The following is a 24184-nucleotide window of genomic DNA, read 5'->3' as shown; positions in this document are numbered from 1 at the left end:
AAATTAAATTTTACAGAGACCGGATTTGGAGTGTGTAATTTCGGTGATGTAAAGAGCTCGTAACTCCACATTTGAACAAAATTGATGGAAAGTTTAACAAATGAAATCAGTGTTTTAACATGTAAGCAAACCTACTTCAATTTTTCTTTCCTTTTTTTTCTTCTTTCTTTTAACTTTTAGTTGCATTTACGTGGATTTGCCGATGGTTTTGTTTGTTTGTCCCCTAAGCAGAAGTTTTAAGACCCAGTCCATAGCATGAATTAGCATCCGAAAGTGATATTCCTATGTTACAATACTTACTCTAGTTTGGCCCACATCAGGTTCACGAGAAAACATTTTATTGCAGTGTTAGCTGGAGACATTGGTGGTGATTATCAAGTGCGTTAATAATATGAAGCAGTATGTTGGAAACTCGGTGTTTAGTGCAAGCTTACACATGTAAATAGTCCTTCAAGGCTAACCAAGGTATCTTCTCCTCTGATGCACTGGGATAACTTGACATTGGTGACATGTTTGTTTTATATGAGAATAATATACAATTGTCACTCTGTGTCAAACATGCATAGATCAAACCTGTTAATGTTGTTTCGTTATAATATTCTCTTCAATGTTTTGCGTAAAAGTATGCATATATAAGAAATAGCCACCGGAGATATGCCACTTTAAAATTGGTTTGTGGAAGAAATTCTTCTTGACTATTTAGTATTTAGATGTTCTAGTGCACTTTGTTGTCATCTCTAAACTTCAGAATCCCTATTTGTCCCAAATTCAAATTTTTCCATTATAATACATTTGACCTGAAAGATGATTTTCATGATTATTGATATGATAGTATTTGATTGTCAAATCCTTGTTCATTCCTTTCAGGGCATCTTACTATAGGTAGAGCCACTTCAAGGAAGGAAAAGGTTTTGTTAAGCATGTGATTGTATTATATACATCACAAAGACCATGGTTCCTTGGTCATATACTTACACTTATAACCCTTTTAATATTTATCCTGTGACAGAGTTCGTATGGGAAAGTGACAATCCAGATTGATTGAGTAGTGATGTTGGGGGCAATATCTTGGGGAGTACTCTGATTTCATAAAGTCAAAGTGTCCCCTCAAGAAATTTAGAAATATAATTTCAATGGTCAAACAAATGATACCCATTACCGTTGCTTTGAAATTGAAACATAAGGTAGATGACTGGAAAGGAAATTTTATTTAACCTTTGGATCATTTTATTTAGGGTCTTACTAACTAGTGCCCTAAGGGCAATGGTTAAGGAGTTCATTAATAGAAAATTTGTCATGGAAATACATGTCTTTATTTTTTTCTAAGCAATAATTACATCACTTTTCTATACAAACTTACTTATTTTAGCACTTTAAACAATGTCCCAAAGGCAATGATTATCATTCTCCTTTTATTTACCATGCTAGTGTATATAACATTATTTTTTTTTCTCGTTTTTTTTGGGTCTATAATCAATCGAAACAAATTCTTTTGTCGTGATATTCTTTTTTAGTTTGATCATTCATTCCCTAGTTTAGACACTAGGGTCACTATTAATTATTTTTTACTTTTTATGTGTCTTCATCTTTTCAAATGGAATAAATGAAGAAGATCTTAACACCACCGACACGAAGATCAAGCCTCCTTTGATTTCTTGTATGTTTTTATGTTGTTATCAAATTTTTGCTTTATTGGGTTGTAATTTAAATCTCATACATATTTTGTGTTGACTTGTGTGACCTGTGACATGGTAAATGCCTCCTGGTATATAGAGTATTTAAATCTCATTACATATAACTAAAAAACAACAACTCAACTAAGATGTAGAGTATTTTTTTGTATACAAGAGGGCCGAAGCGCAAAAAGGAAACAACTACCGTCTAACTAGACAAGGTTTAGAAACCCCAACTTTGTCAACTAAAAATAAAGAGATAGTTTGAACAAGACATCGTTCAAAGAACATCAATGCAGTACCACTTTCACATGATAAATTGGCCGAAGCATCGCTACACGATTTTGATTTACGATAACAATGGCAAATGCATAATTTCGAATCCAGTTTTAACAATCTCCATATATTCATAATTAAACCTCACCTAGATACCGAACTACCTTTTCCTTTCAACCGAGAACTCAGTACCACTTCAGAATCAACACAAAGCTCAAGTCTTTGAACCCCACATCCTCTTGCCATTCATAAGCCTTCAAAAACTCCCTAAAATAATGCAATATATGCATTACACACCAGTGATGGAACCCTTTATGAACTGAATAGCACACCAAAAAAATTAAAAGTTTTTACTCCTCCGTCCCGAATAACCGACCCATTTTCTAAAAAAATGTCCCAAAATAACCGACTCATTTCAATTTTCAATACAACTTTCATCATTCCCAATACAATATAACACTAAATAATACTACTTTTATCATTCCCAATACAATATATTCCACTTTCCCCTTCATTTATACACTTTTCTTAATCTCATGCGAAAACCAAAGTAGGCCAATTATCTTAGGGACGGAGGAGTAGCAATTATTATCATATCAATCTCTAAAAAAAAAAATCAATTAGTTATTACATTAATAAACAAAAACAGAACAAAGTTTGTGTAATCTTGTAAAAAAAATTGTATAAATAAACAAAAATAACATAGAACCAAAAAAAATAATAACAAAAATAACTACATTTACTTTCTTTTGCAATTTCTATCAATCAATTAACACTAGTACTTTATTCCTCGACCCCAAGAACAGAACAAAGTTTGTTTTATCCAGTCACACTCACTCACAGTCACCGAGACAAACCAGACATACAAGGATGAATGAATGAATAATGATGCACATTGCGCACCCCTCACTCAAACATTCTTCATTCCTTTGAACTTCTCAGTTCTCACTCACAACCTTTACTTTCACTAATCAACACTTATCTCAACTAATCTCGTCTTAACCCCTTCGGAAAAAGTAAGTATAGATCTCGATCTCCGATGCCGTCACGGTGGCCGTTATTACTTCTCTTCTTACTCTCAACAACAGTCACATCCGCAATGCCGCTTCAAACCACCTTTTCTGTAAAGCTGCTTCACCGATTCTCCGAAGAAATGAAACCGGTTCAAGTTCAAACCGGTGACTGGCCGGACCGGCGCACCATGCACTACCACGAAAAGCTTCTCAGAAACGATTTTCTCAGACACAAGATCAACCTCGGTGGTGCTCGCCACAAGCTTCTGTTTCCTTCTCAAGGTAGCAAAACGATGTCGTTTGGAAATGACTTTGGTTGGTTACATTACACGTGGATTGATATAGGAACACCGAGTACTTCGTTTCTTGTAGCGTTGGATGCTGGGAGTGATCTTCTTTGGGTTCCTTGTGATTGTATACACTGTGCTCCTTTATCTGCCAGTTTCTATTCCAATTTGGTATGTGCATTATTACCATATTCTATAGCATTAGGGTTTGTTTCGATTAACTTATTCGAACTTATCTACTCGTATAAACACTCGTGGCACAGTTAAGGGAACAATTTAATAGCTTTAAATGTTGCATAGGTTTGAATGAAGTTTTAGATTCTAAGCTAAGAGTTGGTAACTGGTTTAGCACTTATTTCCAGTAATTGATTGGCAGGTGCTCCTTCACATATGGGGCATTTATTATGCAGGATAGAGATCTGAATGAGTATAGTCCCTCTCGTTCGTTATCCAGCAAGCATTTATCATGCAGCCACCGGTTGTGTGATATGGGTTCAACTTGTAAAACTTCGAAGCAACAGCAGTGTCCGTACACGATCAATTACTTATCAGATAATACATCAAGTTCTGGATTGTTAGTTGAGGACATATTGCATCTTCAATCCGGCGACGGCAGCACATCTAACTCTTCTGTTCAGGCTCCAGTTGTTCTTGGGTATGTGTTTTTGTCACTTCGACGTCCCTTTGCTTGATGAGGATGTTACTCTTTTGAAAATGTATCACCTGGTCCTTTGACTGACATCAATTTTGTTGAATGCAGGTGTGGTATGAAGCAAAGTGGTGGTTATTTGGATGGCACTGCTCCGGATGGTCTCATTGGTTTGGGACCTGGGGAGAGTTCAGTTCCGAGTTTTCTTACTAAATCAGGATTAATCCGCGATTCTTTTTCGTTGTGTTTTAATGAAGATGATTCTGGTAGATTATTTTTGGTGACCAGGGACCACCCGTGCAACAATCTACTCCATTCTTGCTCTTGGATGGAATCTTGTATGAAATCATCTACATTTTAATTAGCTTACAACCTTTCACTATACTACAATAATTTAGAAAATGGTCACTTGCTAATTATGATAAATTTTCTGCTCAGTTCAACCTACATTATTGGAGTGGAGGCCTGTTGTATTGGGAACTCTTGTCCTAAAGTAACAAGTTTTAATGCTCAGTTTGATAGTGGAACATCATTTACGTTTCTTCCTGGTCATGCATATGGAGCAATAGCTGAGGAGGTACTTGTGTCTTTTGAATTTATGATTGTAAATCTGTTCTCCAGCTATTTATATGATGATTTATTTAATTATTTATTACAGTTTGACAAACAAGTAAATGCTACAAGATCTACCTTTCAAGGATCTCCTTGGGAGTATTGTTATGTACCCAGGTGAATTTACTCGATAGATCTCTGTCTGTCTCCCCCCACCACTCTTGGCACTTGCTAAAATTTTCTGATCTTTACTGATGTTTTTTTTTGTATTTTTGAAGCAGTTCGCAACAGCTGCCTAAGATTCCCACGTTGACACTCGTGTTCCAACAGAACAACAGTTTTGTGGTCTATAATCCCGTGTTTGTATCTTACAACGAGCAGGTGGGTGTGGATAAGTAGTTCCTTTTTCTTTTGGGAGGAGGGGGTGAAGAAGTAAAACATATGATCTTAAGAGGCTTTATCATAAATATAGATATAGATTAGTTATTTGGAACCAGTTACTTGAGAAACACTTCCCTTATGTGGAATCCAATAGAAAAAAAGTGGCAACTGTTTGAACTTTTATTTACAATGTGATCAATGAAAAAAATTATTTTTCTTTTGTTCTACATTGCAAGAACAAAATATAATTTTATATCAAACACATTATTACATTCATACCCATAATTTCACTGCCATTCTCTTTACCAACTCCCAAGCTTCAACTTTTATCTTATATTCATGCTCATTACTGGGGGCTGGGGCTACATTGGTTTGAACTGATTGAATCTTTGTAGTTTGTACTCATAATCACACTCTATCTTCAGGCGGCCAATTGTAACAGTAAACTTGAATTGCAACAATTTTTAGTTACAAAAGGCGGTGCAACAATAATTTTGCTGCCTTGTGAAGATCTTGTGAAAAAGATTATATTTTTCTAGTTGCATTGCATTTTCTTTTAAAAAGAAAATGTTTCCTCATGAAAATTCCATTTTCAGTTAGCTGTTTTAGAATAAGGCAAATGGAAAAAAGGCCATTTTCTTGTAACAGATGTAGCTAAATTATAAAGACCTGTCGTTTTTATGCAGGGAGTTGATGGATTTTGTTTGGCAATACAGCCAACCGAAGGGGGTATGGGAACAATTGGACGTAAGTTTGCATATTTCTCTAGAAAAATATACTCCCTATTCTTGATTCTGGAGAGAAGGATATTCTGATCATAAATCTGATAAAATTATTTGCAGAAAATTTCATGACGGGATACCGGTTGGTATTTGATAGGGAAAACAAGAAGCTAGCATGGTCACACTCAAATTGTGAGTCATTTTATTTCTCAATGAAACATACTAATTCATTTTTTTTTTAATAAACTATGGGTATATATCCCCTTGTCACGTGCATCCAAAGAATGAACGATGCCATGACTTTGAATTCATGTGTTACTGTCAATATATATATATATATATATATATATATATATATATATATATATATATATATATATTTAGCTTAAGTTGAAGTCTTACTCGTTTAGGTAATGAAGCTGTCTCCTTAGTTTTCTTTTCCATTTAGTGATATTTGATGCAAATGCTTTTTCTAGCCTTCACTCTTCCTCTGACTTACACCGTTTACAATTACATGATGCATCTGTAGGTCAGGATCTCAGTCTAGGTAAGAGGATGCCCCTCTCCCCTCCGAATGGGACATCGTCAAATCAGCTGCCTGCAGATGAGCAGCAAAGAACCAAAGGGCATGCAGTTGCTCCAGCTGTTGCTGTAAGGGCTCCTCAGAAACCTTCAGTTGCTTCATCTCAGACATCTTATATGATTTCATACTGGCGACATTGGCACTGCCATTGGCTGCTTCTATTTCATCTTCTGTTGGTCTTTTACTAAGACTTTCATGTTCTCATTATTTATAGTAGCCTGCCTAAAAAGCGTTATATGTGTATCTAAATCTGTCTGTTTCGGCCTTAGGTTTGTAAGTAATTTAGATCTTACTCCATTTAATGCTGCCTGTTATTTTTAACCTTGTCAGCGTTAAATTCCTAGCACCCATTCTAGGTCGGGTGAGGTTATGTAAATTAATTTGCTTGGTATGAAGATTTTTCCTTGTTAACATTTTGAATTCATTTTTTTTATTAAACCAATTTTATTTTATAATTCTTGTGGACTGAAATATCTGTGGCCTTTGCATTTCAATTTTCAAGTATTTTTATGAAAAATCAGAAAATAGGATATTCAAGGAAAATAATATCTTGATATTTGTTGTAAATAGGTTTCCTAGTAAAATTTGCAATATTGCATTGACCTACTACTATTTGGGTTGTATATAGGGCTACCAATCTCAGATGACCCACTCAAATCAACCTGATCCTACCCTAAAATTCGGGTTGGGTCGCCAAATCGGGTAAGTCCTGATTCTCGAATTTGGGTTGTATATAGGGCTACCAATCTCAGATGACCCACTCAAATCAACCTGATCCTACCCTAAAATTCGGGTTGGGTCGCCAAATCGGGTAAGTCCTGATTCTCGAATCTGAACTTGAGCGGTGTCAGTTAGGTATCAAATATATTGAAACCAACATCGTCAAATGCAGATGTGACCTATTATACTAAATATTTTTAAAAAATTCCATAAACACTAATCACTTCTCTCCCAGGCAGACACAGTGTACACAGCCTCAACAGTATCTCACTTCCTCCATTTTTCTTTGTCGATCAGAAGCTTTTTGCCACTCTCCTGTTCTGTCTCAAGCCAAGCCTTATTTATCGTTCCACCCAATCTCCAATGAACTACCGTTTAGCCTTAAGCAACTTTCTGCCGTCGTTGCTTGTTGTTTTGTGCTCACAAAGCTCACTCATAGATCTCTGCTAGAGAAGGATTAAGAGTCAGCGTCATAGTTTGTTTTGTTACAGTCTTACAGATGACTTAAATTTTAGGACAAATGAAGTATTAATTATTTTTATAAATGTACGTGGGAGTTGAAGTTATTTATTTGAAAGCAAAACACCAGAGAGAAAAAATATATTACATGAAAAATAAAATATTTATTTTTAAAAGTTGACAAATTTAATATTAAAGGGAGGGAGTCCAGCTTACGATGAACTAAGGTACGTTGTTATTTCAAAGATGAGAGCTTGTACTAATCTTCACCAATTTGTATTGCTGTCATATTCCCTGACTTTCAAGGAGGCCAAGAAGACGGATCATGAACTAAATTAAGAATGTGATCTGTTTGAAACAAAAAAAAAAAAAAAAAGGAGAAATATACTCATTTTTTAATAATGAATGTTGGTTCTTTGGACCAAACAAAACCTTGCCTCCTACCAACTGCTCTTTGTATCTACAGCTATTTCATGTTGTCTATTTTAAAATATTCTTTTTATGAAATATATGTTAGCGTTGGTGTATTATTATACGTGTAAGTGCTGGATCCTAAGACAGTAAAAACGTGAGTAAGTGGATTCAAACTCTACAATAAACTCTTCCACTTCTAGTAAAATCTCTTGTAAACATGCCTCTAAAGACCCACCTAATCGACCAGCCACAACGTGTTATACCTTTTGTTGTAGCTTCCTTCCCCGTTTCCTTGTTAAAGCCGCTCCTTTTTATAATAAAAACCAATAGAATCTATAATCCAAAAGCAAGAAGAATTAAAGCACACAGAAAGATGTCGATGCAAAACCTTTTCTGACGAGTTCTGTAGAAATTAGAAACAGAAATTGCATTTTATCATGTGTCCACACATCAAGTTTCTAAAAGCAACAACGAGCAATTGATTACCAATTCTTACCATGCAAATCAAAGTTCAATTTTATATCTCACAATGCACTAGCTAGCTAGATTGACAAAGGTCAATTGTTGTCACTCATTCTAGAATTGTTCTAAGCTAAACACGTTTAATAGAGTTCTAAGCTAGGCGGAACAATGTTATATTTTATTGACATATGTAGTATTAATAATTTTTTAAAACTTTTTTTAATTTGTCTATACTGTTTTATTGACCTAGTTTTGGTTCTTTTCACAAACACATATGTTGGGGGTGGTATGGGATGCATGTTTCTCCATTCTGTTTTCATCCACTTTTTGCTGCACTTTTTTATTTCCTTACCTTTTTCTTTTCACTCTACTTTGTTTTCCAAAAGTGATACTGAGTGCTTTTGTGTACGTAGTTTCTACGTTGATTGCAAAAGCTTATGCAGCGGATTGCTTAAATTATTTAAATTGCTTCTTTTGGTTAAATACTTCATAAAGAGAAGCCGTTGAAATCAAATGCTAACTTTACCAAAAAGGTATAATGGAAGAATCATTGATCCCAATTTCAAAGAGCTAGATACGTAGAATACTTGGAAAGACGCCATTCAATTTTGCATGTGTTTGGTTGATGGCGAATGACACATTTTTCATTGTTTGATACCTTATTGGTAAACCACAGTTACCATGTACACATACAATGATAGGGTATTTAGAATAAGGAGTATTAGTGTGGTGACTCTGTTAGTTCTAAAAGGTAGTATGACTCATCTTAATCTAGAAGGGATCTTTTAGGCATATTCTATTAGTTAGTTGCTAACTTGTGCTATTGTGCAACCGTTGTGGCTATCTTATTACGAGTATGCACAAGTCTATATAAGTATTGTATGCCTTATGGATGGGAATCAATGAAAAATATAATGAATTTCCTTTCTTTTATCTCTAGTTTCTCTCTCTAATTTCTGAAGTGTGATCCTTACTCGAATTGGGTCGTATCATACAACTTCTTGGCTAAGCTAAGGTTTTGTTTAAGATTCCTTGATAGATAGTTTGATTAAAAAGGCATGTTATTATCAACGGGCAATAACTCTCTTTTCCCAAAGTAGTGATAGTTACAACTCACAAGGACTTTCATTTGAGTTTAAAGTGCTTTAATTAGAAGTTAGATTTAATTGAGGGTAAAAGATTCATAGCCGTTGCAATATCAAGCATGACCTTTGTCCCATTGATTTCTATTCTAAATTGTGTCACCATCTGATAGTTGTAGGTTGTTCATTCAGTAATAAACAATTTCCTTTATTAATAATTATTCTTCAATTTGGATTGAAGCCCCAATCAGAGAGTTCTCATTAGCTGTCATTTGTTATGCCTATTTTTATTCCCTAATAAACAATGTTGTCAAATGTCAACTGAATATACACCATATTGAAACAGTGCAATACAATTTTACTCTTTCTTGAACCACAAGTATAAAATTTCTCCATTAAGTAGTTATAGAACAATAATTTCATGGTACCCAAAAAAGGCTCTTGTACACTTTTGAAGGTGGGGGAAATTACCTTTCCACTTCTCTTTATGAATCTGATAAAAATGACTTTATAAGTTGGCCCGTGTCAAAAAGTTCAAGGGAAGTAAAAGAAGTTTTAAGATAGCAACATTATTTAAAGATCATTATAATATAAGGCAAGAAGGAATCTTTTTATGTTTTGCATGAAAGTTCCTTGCAATTTCTTCTTTTTGGAGCCCCCTCCCTTTGTTCTCAATATAAGCACACCTTCATCATCCCCATAGCCAACATACACTCTTATTAATTATCAAATTTCTCATCTCAGTTTCCGTCTAATATCACAAACTCAAGAACTTTCTCAGCCTTGAATTGTGCTCTTGTGTTCATATACATTGGCATTGACAAGTTGTTAAAAGAACTTTTTTCAAATTTAAAGTATAATCCATTTGTGGTTGTGAATCAAAATATACACAGAAATGGGAGTTGGAGGCACATTAGAGTACTTATCTGATCTAATGGGCAGTGGTCACCACCATCACAAAATCAAGAAGAAGAAGCAATTACAGACCGTAGAGTTGAAGGTGAGGATGGATTGCGATGGTTGCGAACTTAAGGTCAAGAAAGCCCTCTCTTCAATGAATGGTAAGTTACATTTTCCCTCTATTAATTTATCTTTCTCTATATAGCACCGGCACTTCATATTGATGACGTGTCCAACGTCTGACATCACTGACACATGGCTACATTTAAATATTAATCATTCTATTCTCTCAAATTATAATTAGTGCGTCGGTATAAATGTCGTATCTGATGTCAGTGTTTTATAGCTTGCTTGCATTATATGTATGGACATAGTATCAAGTACAATAGTACATGAAGCTAATGAAGTTGATTTTTTTTTGGTGATGCAGGAGTAAAATCAGTGGAGATAAACAGGAAACAACAAAAAGTGACAGTAACGGGGTATGTAGAGGCAAATAAGGTGCTAAAGAAAGCAAAGTCAACAGGAAAGAAGGCAGAGATTTGGCCTTATGTGCCATACAACATGGTGGCTCATCCATACGCTGCTCCTTCTTATGACAAGAAGGCTCCTCCTGGATATGTAAGGAGATTGGAGACCACTGGAACTGTTAGAGCATATGAAGAGCCACACCTCACCACCATGTTTAGTGATGAAAACCCAAATGCCTGCTCCATTATGTAGATGATGATAGGGAAAAATATTAAAAATAAAAAAAAATGTTTTTTAAGCACAGTGATGTAGATTTTCTAGTTTTAACTTTTGAATGTAGTAGGTTCTTATGTCAAAATAAGAATGTAGTGGTTTCTTATGTTTTACTTTATTGTTTCCACTTTGAAGTATTTGTTAATCTATAGGGCTCGTATTTGATGACTTCTGTTCTTTGACTTCTTTTTTCTACGTGAGCTGTAGTGATTCATCTCCCAAGCAATGTCATGGAAGTATTTTCCAAAATTAAGTGTATGTCTAGAATAACTATAAATTTGATGAAATGATGGTGGGACCATGATTTTGCCAAACTCAAAGCAAATCAAAAGATGAATAAGTTTGCGTGTAACACACCATATAGATGTAGTGAGAGTTGTTTACGTTAGGAAGTTATGGATTAGGGCCTGATAATGAAGACATCTTAGAGCATCTACATCCATACCACTTATATGGGTGGTATAAATGGGTCATATCTAATATTTTATACTACTTCACACTTTCCAATTATTTAAACCACTCAACTACATTTTCTAAATATCCATACCACTCTTCTAAAACTTTAAAATGGGTCCCACTAATCTTACAATATACTCTAACTTTATATTTTAAATTAATAAAATATAGTTAAAAGGTGAAAAGTTGAGAGAATGGCACCGTATCCATTCTTGGCACCGTAGCAACCATTTGCCATCACCACTATATCAATTAGTGGTATCCAAACAATGTCCAAACTGACAAAACATGTACGCGTTGGCAAAAGACACTAGCGATATTTATGCTCTTAGAAGCATAAGAATTTAAAAAAGTACTCACTTTGTCGGATACGAATGAATACGTATGAGATACTTCGTGGATATGTTGAAATATTGCGATAATTGGTGGAGATGCACACAAGATACATACACAGGTTTTAAAAGTTAAAACTATTAGTCTGAGTTTAGCTCAATTGGCATGGACAATGCGACAATGCATAATATATGCAATGTCCGGGGTTCAAATCCTGGCCACCATAAAAAAATTAAAACGTAATCTTACAATTATCCTTATCCTTAAAAAAAATACCTTTTACTAAAAAAAATACCTTTTACAATTTAAACAAACTTTATATTTGTTTGTATAATTTGGAAGTTTTTGAATCCTCTTTCTCGTCAAATCCAAAAATAATCTTATCGTATATTTTGGTCATCTTCGTTGATAAGCATATCTTATCGATAAACAATAACAATATTTCTCGTTAAGTGTTATTTCTCTTTTATAATTTTTGTTCAGATCACATATATTATTTGGAGGTTGATTGAAGTAGGTAGACACAATGGCGGATCTTGAATAAATTTTTTGGGGTACCAAAATTGTATGTAATATAAATTAAACAGTTTCATGAATAAATCAGTGAGAAACCAACGGTCTAGTGGTTAGTCCCTTTTCATTGCACTCTGTGGGAGCTGGTTCGATACCTCCCAGGAAGGCTTTTTTTGAAGAGCTGGTTCGATACCTCCCAGGAAGGCTTTTTTTGAATAAAATATAAAAATTAACAGTTGAAATATTAAAAATTAAACGAAGGCAGGGCTCGAACCTGCGCGATTTCAGTGAAAGTTCGGCACCCCTTCCACTGCAAACAAGGGAAATTTGTGATATAACTATGCCTAATATCATATATATAGAAATGTTGGGGGATGCCATGGCACCTGGCGGTCTCAACAGAGATCCGCCCCTGGGTAGACATTGTAGTTTCCTCAAAGTCCGTCCCTTCCTATACAAATAATTCTGAAGAATATTATTCATCACTAGTTTGCAACTTAGTTATATGATCTTTTTGAATTCCAATCTCACTTAAACACTCCATGACATTTACGACCTAAAGAATCTACCTCCATAATGGATGGGAAAACTTGGTGCCAAGCGTTTTGAGACTTCAAAAACTCACCTTTATCATTTATCATACACATACCTAATACTAAGCATGAATTTAGATCCTCTACAACTACTGTCAAAATCGCTAGATCTAAAAAGAATTTTTTTATCTCTTTCGATCCAACGATTTCCACAGCTGCTGCAACACGGAGATTCACACACGTGTAAGCATCCAACATCCAAAAGGCTTGTAATTAATTCATTGAAATATTAAAATAAATTATAGTTAGATCCCTAAACCTTAAAATAATTTGTAACCCAAATAAGACGCAGTTCATTGCATAGTCAAAGTTGAAACATGTCATAGAGTTGTAATAGAAAAAGGGAGTGCTAATAACAACTCCTAAAAAGCTCTAGTTATTTTAGAAACTTGATATTAGGGCCCAAGAAGAGAAATCCTAATTCTTTGCAGAATCATCAACCAACCAACCAATAACCAACAAAACTAAAGCTAACTCCGATCACTCCTCCAGCACCGGCCACCACGTTCCACCGCACCTGCCAAACCCGATACTCACAATGGAATCGGATTCTCCGAGATCCGAAACCCAATCGGACCCTCTCATCAACCCCTTAGACGAACTCTGCCACGATCTCCACTCTCTCCAAGACCTAGCCAACCGCGGCGCGTGGCGTTCAATCATCGACAAAGTCGCACGTGCCAGAGCCCTCTCTCTTCTGCAAAAGCCTCACGATCACCTCACATACCTCGCTTTCAACGCTCTTGCATTCACCAAACTACGTCGTTTCAATGAAGCTTCTTCAGAACTCGATTCCGTTGAAGATCTCGATAGTTCACATTACCGTTACGAAACCTACCCCAAAATCTACCCTAATCGTGTTGGATCCATGGTTCCTTTCTCGCTTCGATGGCTTCATGCTTTAATTCCGATTAAATTAGGGCAACGTCAGCAAGGAATTGATCGATTGTATAATCTTCTAGATTTCGTGAGGGAGAAGATTAAGGTTAAGGAAGATGATAATTTAAGTGCTTCTGTTCGTGTATGGCGAAAAAGAGAGGTTTTTGTTGTGAATTGTATAATTGGGCACCATTTGAGTCATAAGGAATTCGGTGTGTGTTTGAGTTTGATCAAAACCTTAATTTCGCGTGATCCTGAAGGTCCGTTTTTGATTTCGCAACTTGGGTATATTCAATTGCAAACTGGTGATTTAGAAGGTGCGAAAGATTCGTTTTTGAAAGCTGAAGGGAAGAATCATGGGTCGTTGAGCGAGGTTGAGTTTAAGAACCTTGTGAATAGAAACAAAGCTTTGATTTATATGGTTGGGAAGGATTATGTATCTGCTGTGAGGGAGTATGATGAGTGCATTGAGAGGGATCATAGTGATATAGTTGCTTTTAATAATAAAGCTCTTTGTTTGATGTATTTGAGGGATTTGTCCGATTCGATCAAGGTGTTGGAAAATGCTCTTGAAAGGGTTCCTACTGTTGCTCTCAATGAGACTCTTGTTGTGAATTTGTGTAGTATGTATGAGTTGGCTTATGTTAATCATTCTGATATTAAGAGAACGCTTAGTAGTTGGATTGCTCGCGTTGCTCCCGATGATTTTGATTCAACGTGTACTCGTACATGATGAGAAGGTAGTTTCTATTTCTTTCCTTTTGGTTTCATATTTCATTTTGTGTTGCCTGCAATTGGCATGCTTGTAATTTATGGCGATTTTTGTGTATTGTTCAATTATTAGGATGCTACATTTCATATGCGAGTTCAATAAATTATAAGCTCAAAGTTTACTATTTCTTTTATTTTTTGGATCATTACTGATAGTTTATATATGTGTCTTAATGATAGAATAAGATTGTCATACTTCATTGTATCCCCTTGTGCATGCTCCCACAGCTGCACAATATAAATGTTTATTCCACTTGGTTTGATTTGTGAGGGGTTCAAAATAACCAAGGTAATCAAAACTGGGGGGAACCGAACCTATGGCCAGTCCAATTGACACCAATAACTGGTCTGCAATAGAACAAGGGGAAAACCCGATAAGCTGGATGAAAACCAACAAAACCGGTGATTGAGCTGGTTAAACATGTTAGACCGGTTTTTTCTGTCTGTTTTCTAAAATTCGAAAAACAAGACTTACATGCTTAAATAATCACCTTTGTATTCTTTAGTTACAAAGAGAAAAATGGAAAACAAGTAAAAAGATGATAGTTGAGTTGAGTTCTATGATGCTTAGTACGAAATACGACAAATTTTAGAAATTCAAGGTACGAGTGTGTTAATATAAAATATAAAAAAAAAAAATTTGAGTGAATTATTATGTTGTTGTAAAAACATATGTTGAGGAAAAAAAATCAATTATATTAAAAAGTAGTATTGTATTTGTATTTTAACCACGTGTTTAACCACATTTCTATCATCATGTTTTAGAGATTTACTTTCTTTGTCCACCGCATCTGCTATTTTCATCAAAAGCAAGAGAGATAACTGAAATACAATTGAAAAATCAATATATTTCCTGCCATTTTTTTTAAACGTTTGCACATTTTTATCATATCCACCATCCTGAACCAAACCAACTGAGTAAAAATGGGTTTGGTACGTACGATACGAGTACCATACACGTATCCAATACAGGTACTTCACGTTTTAGAAGTATCCATGCTTCAAAGTTCAATTTAGTCGAGTTTAGTTCAGTTTAGTTTAGTTTAGTTTAGTTCAGTTTACTTTAGTTTAATTCAGTACTTCAGTTGAGTTCAGTCACTTTAGTTCAGTTAATTTTACTTTAGTGTTTAGTTTAGTTGATTTTAGTTCAGTTTTGTTCACTTTAGTTTAGTTTAGTTTAGTTTAGATCAATTCAGTTAGGTTGAGTTTAGTTCAGTTCATTTCACTTTAGTTTAGTTTAGTTGACTTTAGTTCAGTTTAGTTCACTGTAGTTTAGTTTAGTTTAGTTTAGTTCAATTCAGTTAGGTTGAGTTGAGTTCAGTTAAGTTGAGCTTAGTTGAGTTGAGTTGAGTTCAGACACTTTTGTTCCGTTCATTTCACTTTTGTTTTGTTTAGTTGACTTTTGGCTTTACTTCAGTTGAGTTCAGTTAGGTTGAGTCTATTCTAGTTGACTTTAGTTCATTTTAGTTTAGTTCACTCCAGTTTTAGTTTACTTTACTTGATTTAGTTCTCACTTTAGTTTAGTTGACTTTTGGCTTTATTTCAGTTTAGTTCAGTTAGGTTGAGTTTAGTCTAGTTGACTTTAGTTCATTTTAGTTTTAGTTCACTCCAGTTTTAGTTTACTTTACTTGATTTAGTTCTCACTTTAGTTTAGTTGACTTTTGGCTTTATTTCAGTTTAGTTCAGTTAGGTTGAGTTTAGTCTAGTTGACTTTAGTTCAGTTTAGTTTAGTTCACTCTAGTTTTAGTTTACTTTACTTGACTTTAGTTCTCACTTTAGTTTAGTTCAGTTCAGAAACAGTCCGACCGCGGTTGACCCCTAAGCACGCTGGTTCAACGACCATTCCGGTATTGATTACCTTGAAAATAAGTTAAACTTTCAATATTTCTATGTTATTAGTTCTTAGTGAATCTGTTTAACGTGCGCCATACTGGTATCTGAAACAAGTTAATCTAAATTTGTACGAAAAAGTTATTTCCAATCATTTTTGAGACACACCATATCAACTGGGTTAAATTATTAGTAGGCACATACATGGACAAAAACTTAGCATATAGTACATCTCTAACAAGAATTTCGAAATTAGTAGTAACTTATTTCAATGTCCCATTTCGTGCATAACGTACTTTGGGACTGAAAATCCAACACACAAAGCAAATAAGCTTATTTTACACACACATGCATCTCCCTATTCATATAAGGAGATAGAAGGAGAGTTGAAGTATAAGCTAGTAGCCACATCCATCCATACAATATTAAACAACTTAGTTAGAACTGATTACTCTTGCAGCTAGCAACAGCTTCTTCAACAGTGAGATACACTCTGCCACCTATTTTGTTGACAAAGTTTGACACCTTTAGCTTGTGTATCACTTGCCACCTCGGATTTGCAATGGCCAACTGAATTTATCCGGAATAATAAAAAAGGCAGTTAATTAGAGGTCCAAATTATGGATCATAAGATAAGATATGTATTTTTACATGTATGAAAATGAATTAATTTTTTTTTTTTATCATTATTTAATCGGTTTTTGTGATCCACACACATAAGTACATGGTTACAGTTCTCGATCATAACCAAAAAGGTATGAAGATCAGTGTGCCTACCATCCAATAAAACATGTATTTATAGAAACACGAAGTTACCTGCTTTCCATGTGTAGACAAACATTTGTACAGTTCCTCCATAGAAGCAATTCCGGAGGTGTCAATGTTCACCAAATCTATAACAATATCATACATGTATTGATCAATCAGACAACGAGATTTTGAGTTCATTGGAAAAATATTATACACTGTTCATAAATCTAATAACTATTTTAAAGTCATTAATTTGTTTGGTCATGATTCGCTGGCTGCGTAAAATGAGTCATAACCATGCAGAAATTGTGGTCAAAATCCAATAAAATGTGATTAGTTATTATATGATTATTAGTTTTTACATCACTAAAATTATGTAATAGTTGCAATAAGTTCTCTTGAGAAAGAGTTAGTATAGAAATTAACAAAATCTTACTCGAGGTGTCAAGAATGACAAGTTGAATGGTGCCTTTTGAATTTCCCTTGTCATCTTCCAATCCTTTTTGAGTGACCCATTTGATGATCCTTGAAATGAACGTTGAAAATAATTTGGTTATACTGATCACAATCATTTTTTAGTTTATCTTTCCAACTACTAAACTATATAGTAGCAAATAATAATACCTTTCTTTAACGAAATTGGCATTTGCAAAGCAAAGCAATGCAGATTTCATACGTATTATCATAACCCCGGGAATCTGAATTGCCATAGGATACTGATCAACATCACAGAACAGATCGGTTCCAGGAAGTTTTCCTAAAGTTTCTGTGCTTGGTCGAATTGATATCAGAATTATCTTTGTAAATGATATTACCACCTGCCAATTAAGATAATCAAAAATTTTCATGAGTACATCATTGATAATATATGTTCTTTAATTAATTAGGATTAATTATGCTATGATTTAATTTTTTTGGCCAAAATGTATTTAGAGTGTTTCTGTTAGTACAAAATACTGTGAAATTTGTCAATGAATAATTGTATATGATTATAACTTTCCAAAGAGAAAGCTACTACTCTATCCATTATTATTAATTCCAACAAAGATACAAGTTGACCTCACACCATAAAGTGTTTGAAATTTGTTGATACTTGATAACTTTTTATGTGTGATTGCAACCTTAGGAAATTCATATTCTAAAACAGAGAATTCACTTGGTTGCTATAGTTTTCAAGATAAACGTGTCCCAACAAGTGGGATTTTTCAATGCTCCACATCCATTATGTATCACACTTAGTGCCAAATATGTTGCTCCCCTAATGTAGTGGGGAATAATAAACTTATTATATAATACAATATATGAAAAAGTTAGGTTAGGGCACATGCCATCACCAATTAATTATTATGAATAGTTGAATAAGAATTTCTAAGTTTGGCTATATGGAAGCATACCCTTAAATAGTGTAAACTATGTTGCAAGATATCCACTAGTAATGTCATTGTGTTCATATATTGGCTGAAAGAGTAATGTCTTTCATAATTGTTGTTCTACGGTGCACTCAAGTTTGTTGGTGCTTTGACAACTAGGAATATAAAAGTATCATTTATCTATAACTTTGTTATTTCTAGTGGAGTGAACATTTGAATCTCAAGTGAGTGATGTGCAATAAAGATGCTAGTCTTGATTCTTCAAAGAATCTACATAAATTAATGATTGAGATGTTTTAATTTATGAGTATTCTTCTGTATCCGATGAACAAAGGTGGGTTTAGGTACTTAACGCAAAATTAACTCAATTTAAAGATGGATATAAAAGAGGTGTCAGTTTTATATGTGACGATTGTAAAATGGTGATTAGTGTCACAATTATTAATAATGATTTCCTCTTCTCCAATTTTAAAGGAAAAATTAAACATAAAAAATTAAACACATAGAAGGCAAGTGTTCACCAATTGGATTATACAAAAAGGAATGATAGGCAATATATTGAATGTATACCACTAAAATAAAAACATTATTTTAAATACTTTATAGTTTTGATAAACATTATACTCGCAATAGATGATATTTTGTACTTTTACTCTCCCCATCAACAAGGAATATGATTCATCTGTACTTTGTAGGGCGGAGTTCCTTTCTAAGTCATCAGATTTTATTTTGGGGTGGTTTGCTTTATTAGGGTATAAAATTAGGGGAATTGATCCCTCAATATATTTCTCTTATGTTGCTCAACTTCAACCCTTATTTTTTCACTCTCTCTATTTCATTATAAACTATCTTTCTCTTTCCATTTTATTTTAATAAGAAATGAATATTTAAATGGACTTTTTTTGTCATATGAGAGGACTTAAACCTATAAAATTGTAGGAATTGGATTCTTTGTTGTAACTAAGTGACACAATTACATTTTGGGTCGTTCGATCTTAAACTAATCGTCGAGATTGCTTAAATTTAATTTATTGACTGTATAATTTGAATTGTTTCCGTGAACATAACTCGGCTCGCAGAGACAATGCATTCTTATATGTAAGGGCTGGGGTTCGGACACCCCACCTATTCACTTTTAAAAGTGAATTATAGTCAGTAGACTACTTGACAAAAAAAAAATTGAATTGTTCAATCTCAAATCAACGATCGAGATCACCTAGAACATGCAACTGCTTGAGCATGCTTCTACAAACTATCCAAATCCAAAATTGGAAATTCTTTTTGATGACTATGATAGGAAGTTTCCACATTTATTAGGTGTTAGCTTTACTTTTATTGTAATAAATATATAAAGGGGTTTGCTAGGATACACCCACTAGTTTTTATTAAGGTGTGTTTTAGCAAAGATATAACTAAAAAGTTGTTAAATACACCTTAAGGTGAATGTTGCTAAAACACACCTTCTAAAAAATAAGTGGGTGTATGTTAGCAACTCCTATAGGCATTTGCTAGGATACACCCACTTATTTTTTAGAAGGTGTGTTTTAGCAAGTTATAACTAAAAAGTAGTTAAATACACCTTAAGGTGTAGCTTGCTAAAACACTCCCACATAAAAACTAGTGGGTGTGTTCTAGCAAATCCCATATATAAAAATGAATATATAGTTGGTAGCTAATTTATGTGAATAGTTGCAAAGTGAAGTCATGCCACAAATTGAGAAATGATTACCGCCACTAGAAGACCAATCTCCACAGAAGCAAATAGTACACCAAAGAAGGCACCAGCACAAGCAAGAAAGTCAAGCTTATCAACCTTCCAAATTTTGTAAGCTTCATTTATGTCTATGAGTCCAGGTAATGCAGAGAGAATCACTGAAGCAATAATAGCAATTGGTGTATAATACAATAGATTTGTCAAAAACTGAAGTGATATCATCACTGTTATGGCCATCACAATGTTTGATATTAAACTTTCACATCCAGCAGCATAATTAACAGCTGTTCGAGAGAATGAACCTGCCACAATGACATGTTAATGCATGAGTATTTTGTTAGTAGTAAATAGTAATCAAACAAGAACCTTCTTAATTTATTTATGTTGCCAATAAGAAGTGGTCTAAATAGGACACCGTCATGGATTCAGTTCAATTATTTAATGCTAATGGAGTTTTATTTTTTATTCTACTTAGGTTTAATAGGTATATTTTCTTGTGCTTTCTTTGATGGAACTTGTCTTGTGCTTTCTAAAAGCAATCTCAGATAATTGGGGACCAAAAAGACTAGAGATACTAAAAAACTAAACAAAAAATTTAATATGCACGTTCTAGGTATCTCATTACAATGAATGATAGGTGGTTTTTGATAGAGTAAGAATATTTCATATTTGGAGACAATTTAATTTGGTTGCATTCTTGTATATGCAATAAAAACGCGCGTAGCATTTGAAAGAAAATATTCCTTCAATTTTGTTATTTTCATAAGGTGTTAATTCATAGTAAAAGTTTGACCTTTTAATCTGTCTTACCAAAATCAAATATTCTTGTAAGAATCATATATAAATATATAGCCCTAAGAAGACAACTGAATTTTTTATATTGCATAAGAATGTGCTGTGTTCAGCATTCAAAAGAAAAAAAATTCCTTCTACTTTGTTACTAGATGTCAATTCATAGTAAAAGTTTGATCTTATTATAATCTCAAAGACGAAATTCCATTTAAAACAGATTATTGAGAACAGTTGTAAAATGACTATTAGTATCATATTCTAATAAATGATAATTTTTCTTTCCCTAATTTTTTTAAAATAAAAATAGTTGACGATTAAAAAATAGTACCAGTTGCAACATAGCAGGAGGTGAGAGATCCTATGATGTTTGTGAAGCCTATTGACATCATCTCTTTGTTTCCATCAAGTTGGTATCCTTTGATGGATGCAAAAGATCGTCCAACAGCAACAGATTCCTATAACAATGTTGGAAATTAACATGAAATGAAAGACAAAAAACGAATAATTAAAAAGAAAGAACAGGGTCGAAAAAATATTGTAAATGAAACTTATACAATTCATTTTTTTTAAAACACAGTATCTGATTCAAGAAAGGGGTCGAAATGATTTTTTTTTTTTAAACATATATAATAATTAGATAATGATTTACTCACAGTAAGGGCAACAACAGCAACAATAAGTCCAATTTTGGCAACATCTATAACATGAGGACTGTTAAAGTCTAACTGATTGATGGAACTTGGATTGAGTCCCCCTTTAACATGTTTCACAATTTTAACTCCATTTTTATCTGCTCGTGTTAGAAAAACAACTAGAGTTGACAATATAACTGATACAAGTGGTGCAATTGATGCCAACCAAAATAGGTTCTTCTTCCTTTTACCCTGCAGTATAAATTTGAACATCAATTTGAGGTGATAATTCAATTTAAACAAAATCTGGTTAGAGGTGGTTCAACTATATATGACACTCACCAGAAATCTAGTAGTTAGGATGAACACCAAGAATGAGCCTCCCAGGATAAAATTATGAGGGTTCCACTGCACGTAATTCAATTTATGCTATTAATATTATTTAATCAAACTACATTTATCATAGTTCTTGCACATTTTTAACCAGTTGTATTTTATGTGCAATAATGGAAAAAAAGAAAAGAATGCGTTATTTACAAATAAAAATGAAAATTTAGCTGCATGCAAGTTCATATGAAATAAACTAAATATAAACCACTTCAACATATCTAATGTTAATATTATTATTAAGTCATGTTATTTGAACACAAATTTGATAACAAATTTCGACAACAAATTAGATGGTTAACATAATTCAAATATGTAGCTAATTATGCTCACTAGATGATTAATGACTATTATAAGGTGTCATAGCTAATTAACCATCAACTGAAGGCAATTAACAACAATTTTTTATACAAACTAACCTCAATTTTGAACATCATTAATCATGATTTTCAAGTGTTTTTTTGACAAAACGATTCTCAAGTGTTAAAACATACTCATATATCTAATTAATCATCCAAATAATGTTCAAATATACATAATATTCATTAATCTTAATTTGTGTTCTGACGTACACTTGACAATCGCAAATAATGACATTCAAAATCATGGTGAATTATATTTAATCACAATCAGTTCAACGACATCAACTACATATTTAAACTTCGTTAACCATGTAATTTGTTGCCGAACTTCATGTCAAAATTTCACTTATCAAATCAAAACATACATTCAAAAAAGAAAAGGTCAAAAAGGAAAAGAAAAGGTAAAGTTATAGTAAACTCTTCGTGTGTATGGTATAAAAAAAGTTAACTTAGACTTTTTGGATTAATATGTTTATATGCTATTTATAGTAAAAACGAAGAAAAAGTAAACGGATATATAGGGAAGTAGTAGCATACAGGGTTATGAAATGCTTCCCAAACAGCTTTCAAGACAGAGATTATGTCTGTTTTGGTGGTAAAATGTGTAATTCCAAACAGTCCCTTCAACTGTTGAAGACCAATCACAATGGCAGCTCCTGCTACAAATCCAACAATTGCAGCATGTGACAGAAAATCCACAAGGAACCCCAACCTGTTAAAACATAATAACAATAACAAACCGTTTCATAAATAATAACTACACATAAAGAAAAAACAAAAGAGGTTATAGTTAGTACAAGAAGATAATTTTCACCTGAATAGTCCAAAGGAAGTTTGAAAGATACCAGCAAAGAGAGTTGCAAGAAAAATGAGCTTTGTATAACCAATTGGATCAGTAGAAGGGTCTACTAATTTTTGTACCATTGATGATAACAGCAACGAAACCACTGCCACAGGACCAATTGCTATTTCTCTTGATGTTCCCATTACAGCGTAGATAAGCGGTGGTACAACACTCGTATCTATTTCATTTCATTCCGCACAAATTTATTATGATCTAATGGTTATAATTAATTGACAATGTAATTTTGTTTTTGCACGAACCATGCATGCATATGAAGTAAATCAATTATAATATTCCCTAAGAAGATAAGGGGCAAAAAGAAATTGAAAAACATATATATATTTTTAGAAAGTAGCTTACAAAGTCCATATTGAGGAGCAAGGTTTGCCAATGTTGCATATCCTATGCTCTACATTGAAACATGAAACCATTTAGTTAGTTAATATTGTTGGAATTAATTTAAAAATTAATCAGATACAAGACATGTTCAATATACAAATAAATATATGAGCATACATATAAACAATCTTAGGATCTTATTCTCATGTTGTCTTCTTAAATATATTAGGAAAAATGTTCAAACATCAAGAAGAATGATTGCTACCTGAGGAATACAAAGACTAGCAATAGTGAGGCCAGCAAGAAAATCTTTCCTAAACTTAGCAACAGTGTAGCTTCTGCCCCAAACAAGAATAGGAAAAACAACCTGCAAAACTGAAAGTAGGACTGTACCACATGATTGATCACTTAGAGAAGAAATTTTTTCTCTATAGTTTGAGACTGTTTTCCTCAAAGAATCTACAGCCACATGCCAAGGACTTGGGGGCTCAGGTGCATTAAGCACCCACTGAGACCTTACATCCTGCTGAACATTCTTCTCAAGGTCCACCTGCATATCCTCAAAGGTGCAGGGTTCCACTGTTGAAGAAGTCATATTGAAGTGTTTGGGTGAACTCTGTCACGTGAAATTAATGTTACTACACTCTCATGAAACTTTCCTGTGATGAATTTGGTTTTGAAGTGGAAGGATTAGATGTTTGG

At 33.7% G+C, this 24184-nt stretch overlaps 3 protein-coding genes and 1 pseudogene across 4 annotated transcripts; 3 read left to right on the top strand and 1 right to left on the bottom strand.

The window, feature by feature from the left end:
- Positions 1-2747: 2747 nt before the first annotated feature.
- On the top strand, positions 2748-6547 carry LOC146941076 (aspartic proteinase-like protein 1; annotated as a pseudogene). Its single transcript, XR_015032246.1, has 9 exons — positions 2748-3420; positions 3660-3904; positions 4010-4236; positions 4337-4475; positions 4557-4627; positions 4732-4831; positions 5518-5578; positions 5674-5745; positions 6083-6547. The product of XR_015032246.1 is annotated as an aspartic proteinase-like protein 1 (transcript).
- A 3347-nt stretch (positions 6548-9894) lies between these two features.
- On the top strand, positions 9895-11085 carry LOC146941075 (heavy metal-associated isoprenylated plant protein 23-like). The gene is made up of 2 exons (XM_085754866.1): positions 9895-10334; positions 10604-11085. Exons 1-2 carry the CDS (start codon positions 10169-10171, stop codon positions 10894-10896), a joined length of 459 nt encoding a protein of 152 aa, XP_085610992.1. The 5' UTR covers positions 9895-10168; the 3' UTR covers positions 10897-11085.
- A 1929-nt stretch (positions 11086-13014) lies between these two features.
- Positions 13015-14596, top strand: LOC146941074 (Tetratricopeptide repeat (TPR)-like superfamily protein). The gene has a single exon (XM_085754865.1). It carries the CDS (start codon positions 13351-13353, stop codon positions 14422-14424), a length of 1074 nt encoding a protein of 357 aa, XP_085610991.1. The 5' UTR covers positions 13015-13350; the 3' UTR covers positions 14425-14596.
- A 1850-nt stretch (positions 14597-16446) lies between these two features.
- On the bottom strand, positions 16447-24165 carry SULTR2;1 (slufate transporter 2;1). The gene is made up of 12 exons (XM_085754863.1): positions 23748-24165; positions 23504-23552; positions 23114-23321; positions 22837-23011; positions 21893-21958; positions 21572-21802; positions 21247-21373; positions 20142-20428; positions 17667-17860; positions 17479-17567; positions 17109-17185; positions 16447-16862 (listed from the first exon to the last, which is right to left on the bottom strand). Exons 1-12 carry the CDS (start codon positions 24075-24077, stop codon positions 16731-16733), a joined length of 1965 nt encoding a protein of 654 aa, XP_085610989.1. The 5' UTR covers positions 24078-24165; the 3' UTR covers positions 16447-16730.
- Between the last annotated feature and the right edge of the window lie 19 nt (positions 24166-24184).

The sequence above is a fragment of the Medicago sativa genome, chromosome 3 (assembly GCF_051527215.1).
Source record: "Medicago sativa cultivar Bolivia chromosome 3, Bolivia_mono, whole genome shotgun sequence".
NCBI lineage: Eukaryota > Viridiplantae > Streptophyta > Magnoliopsida > Fabales > Fabaceae > Medicago > Medicago sativa.
Note: the sequence above shows the minus strand (reverse complement) of the source record. Positions and strands in the feature narration are given on the sequence as shown.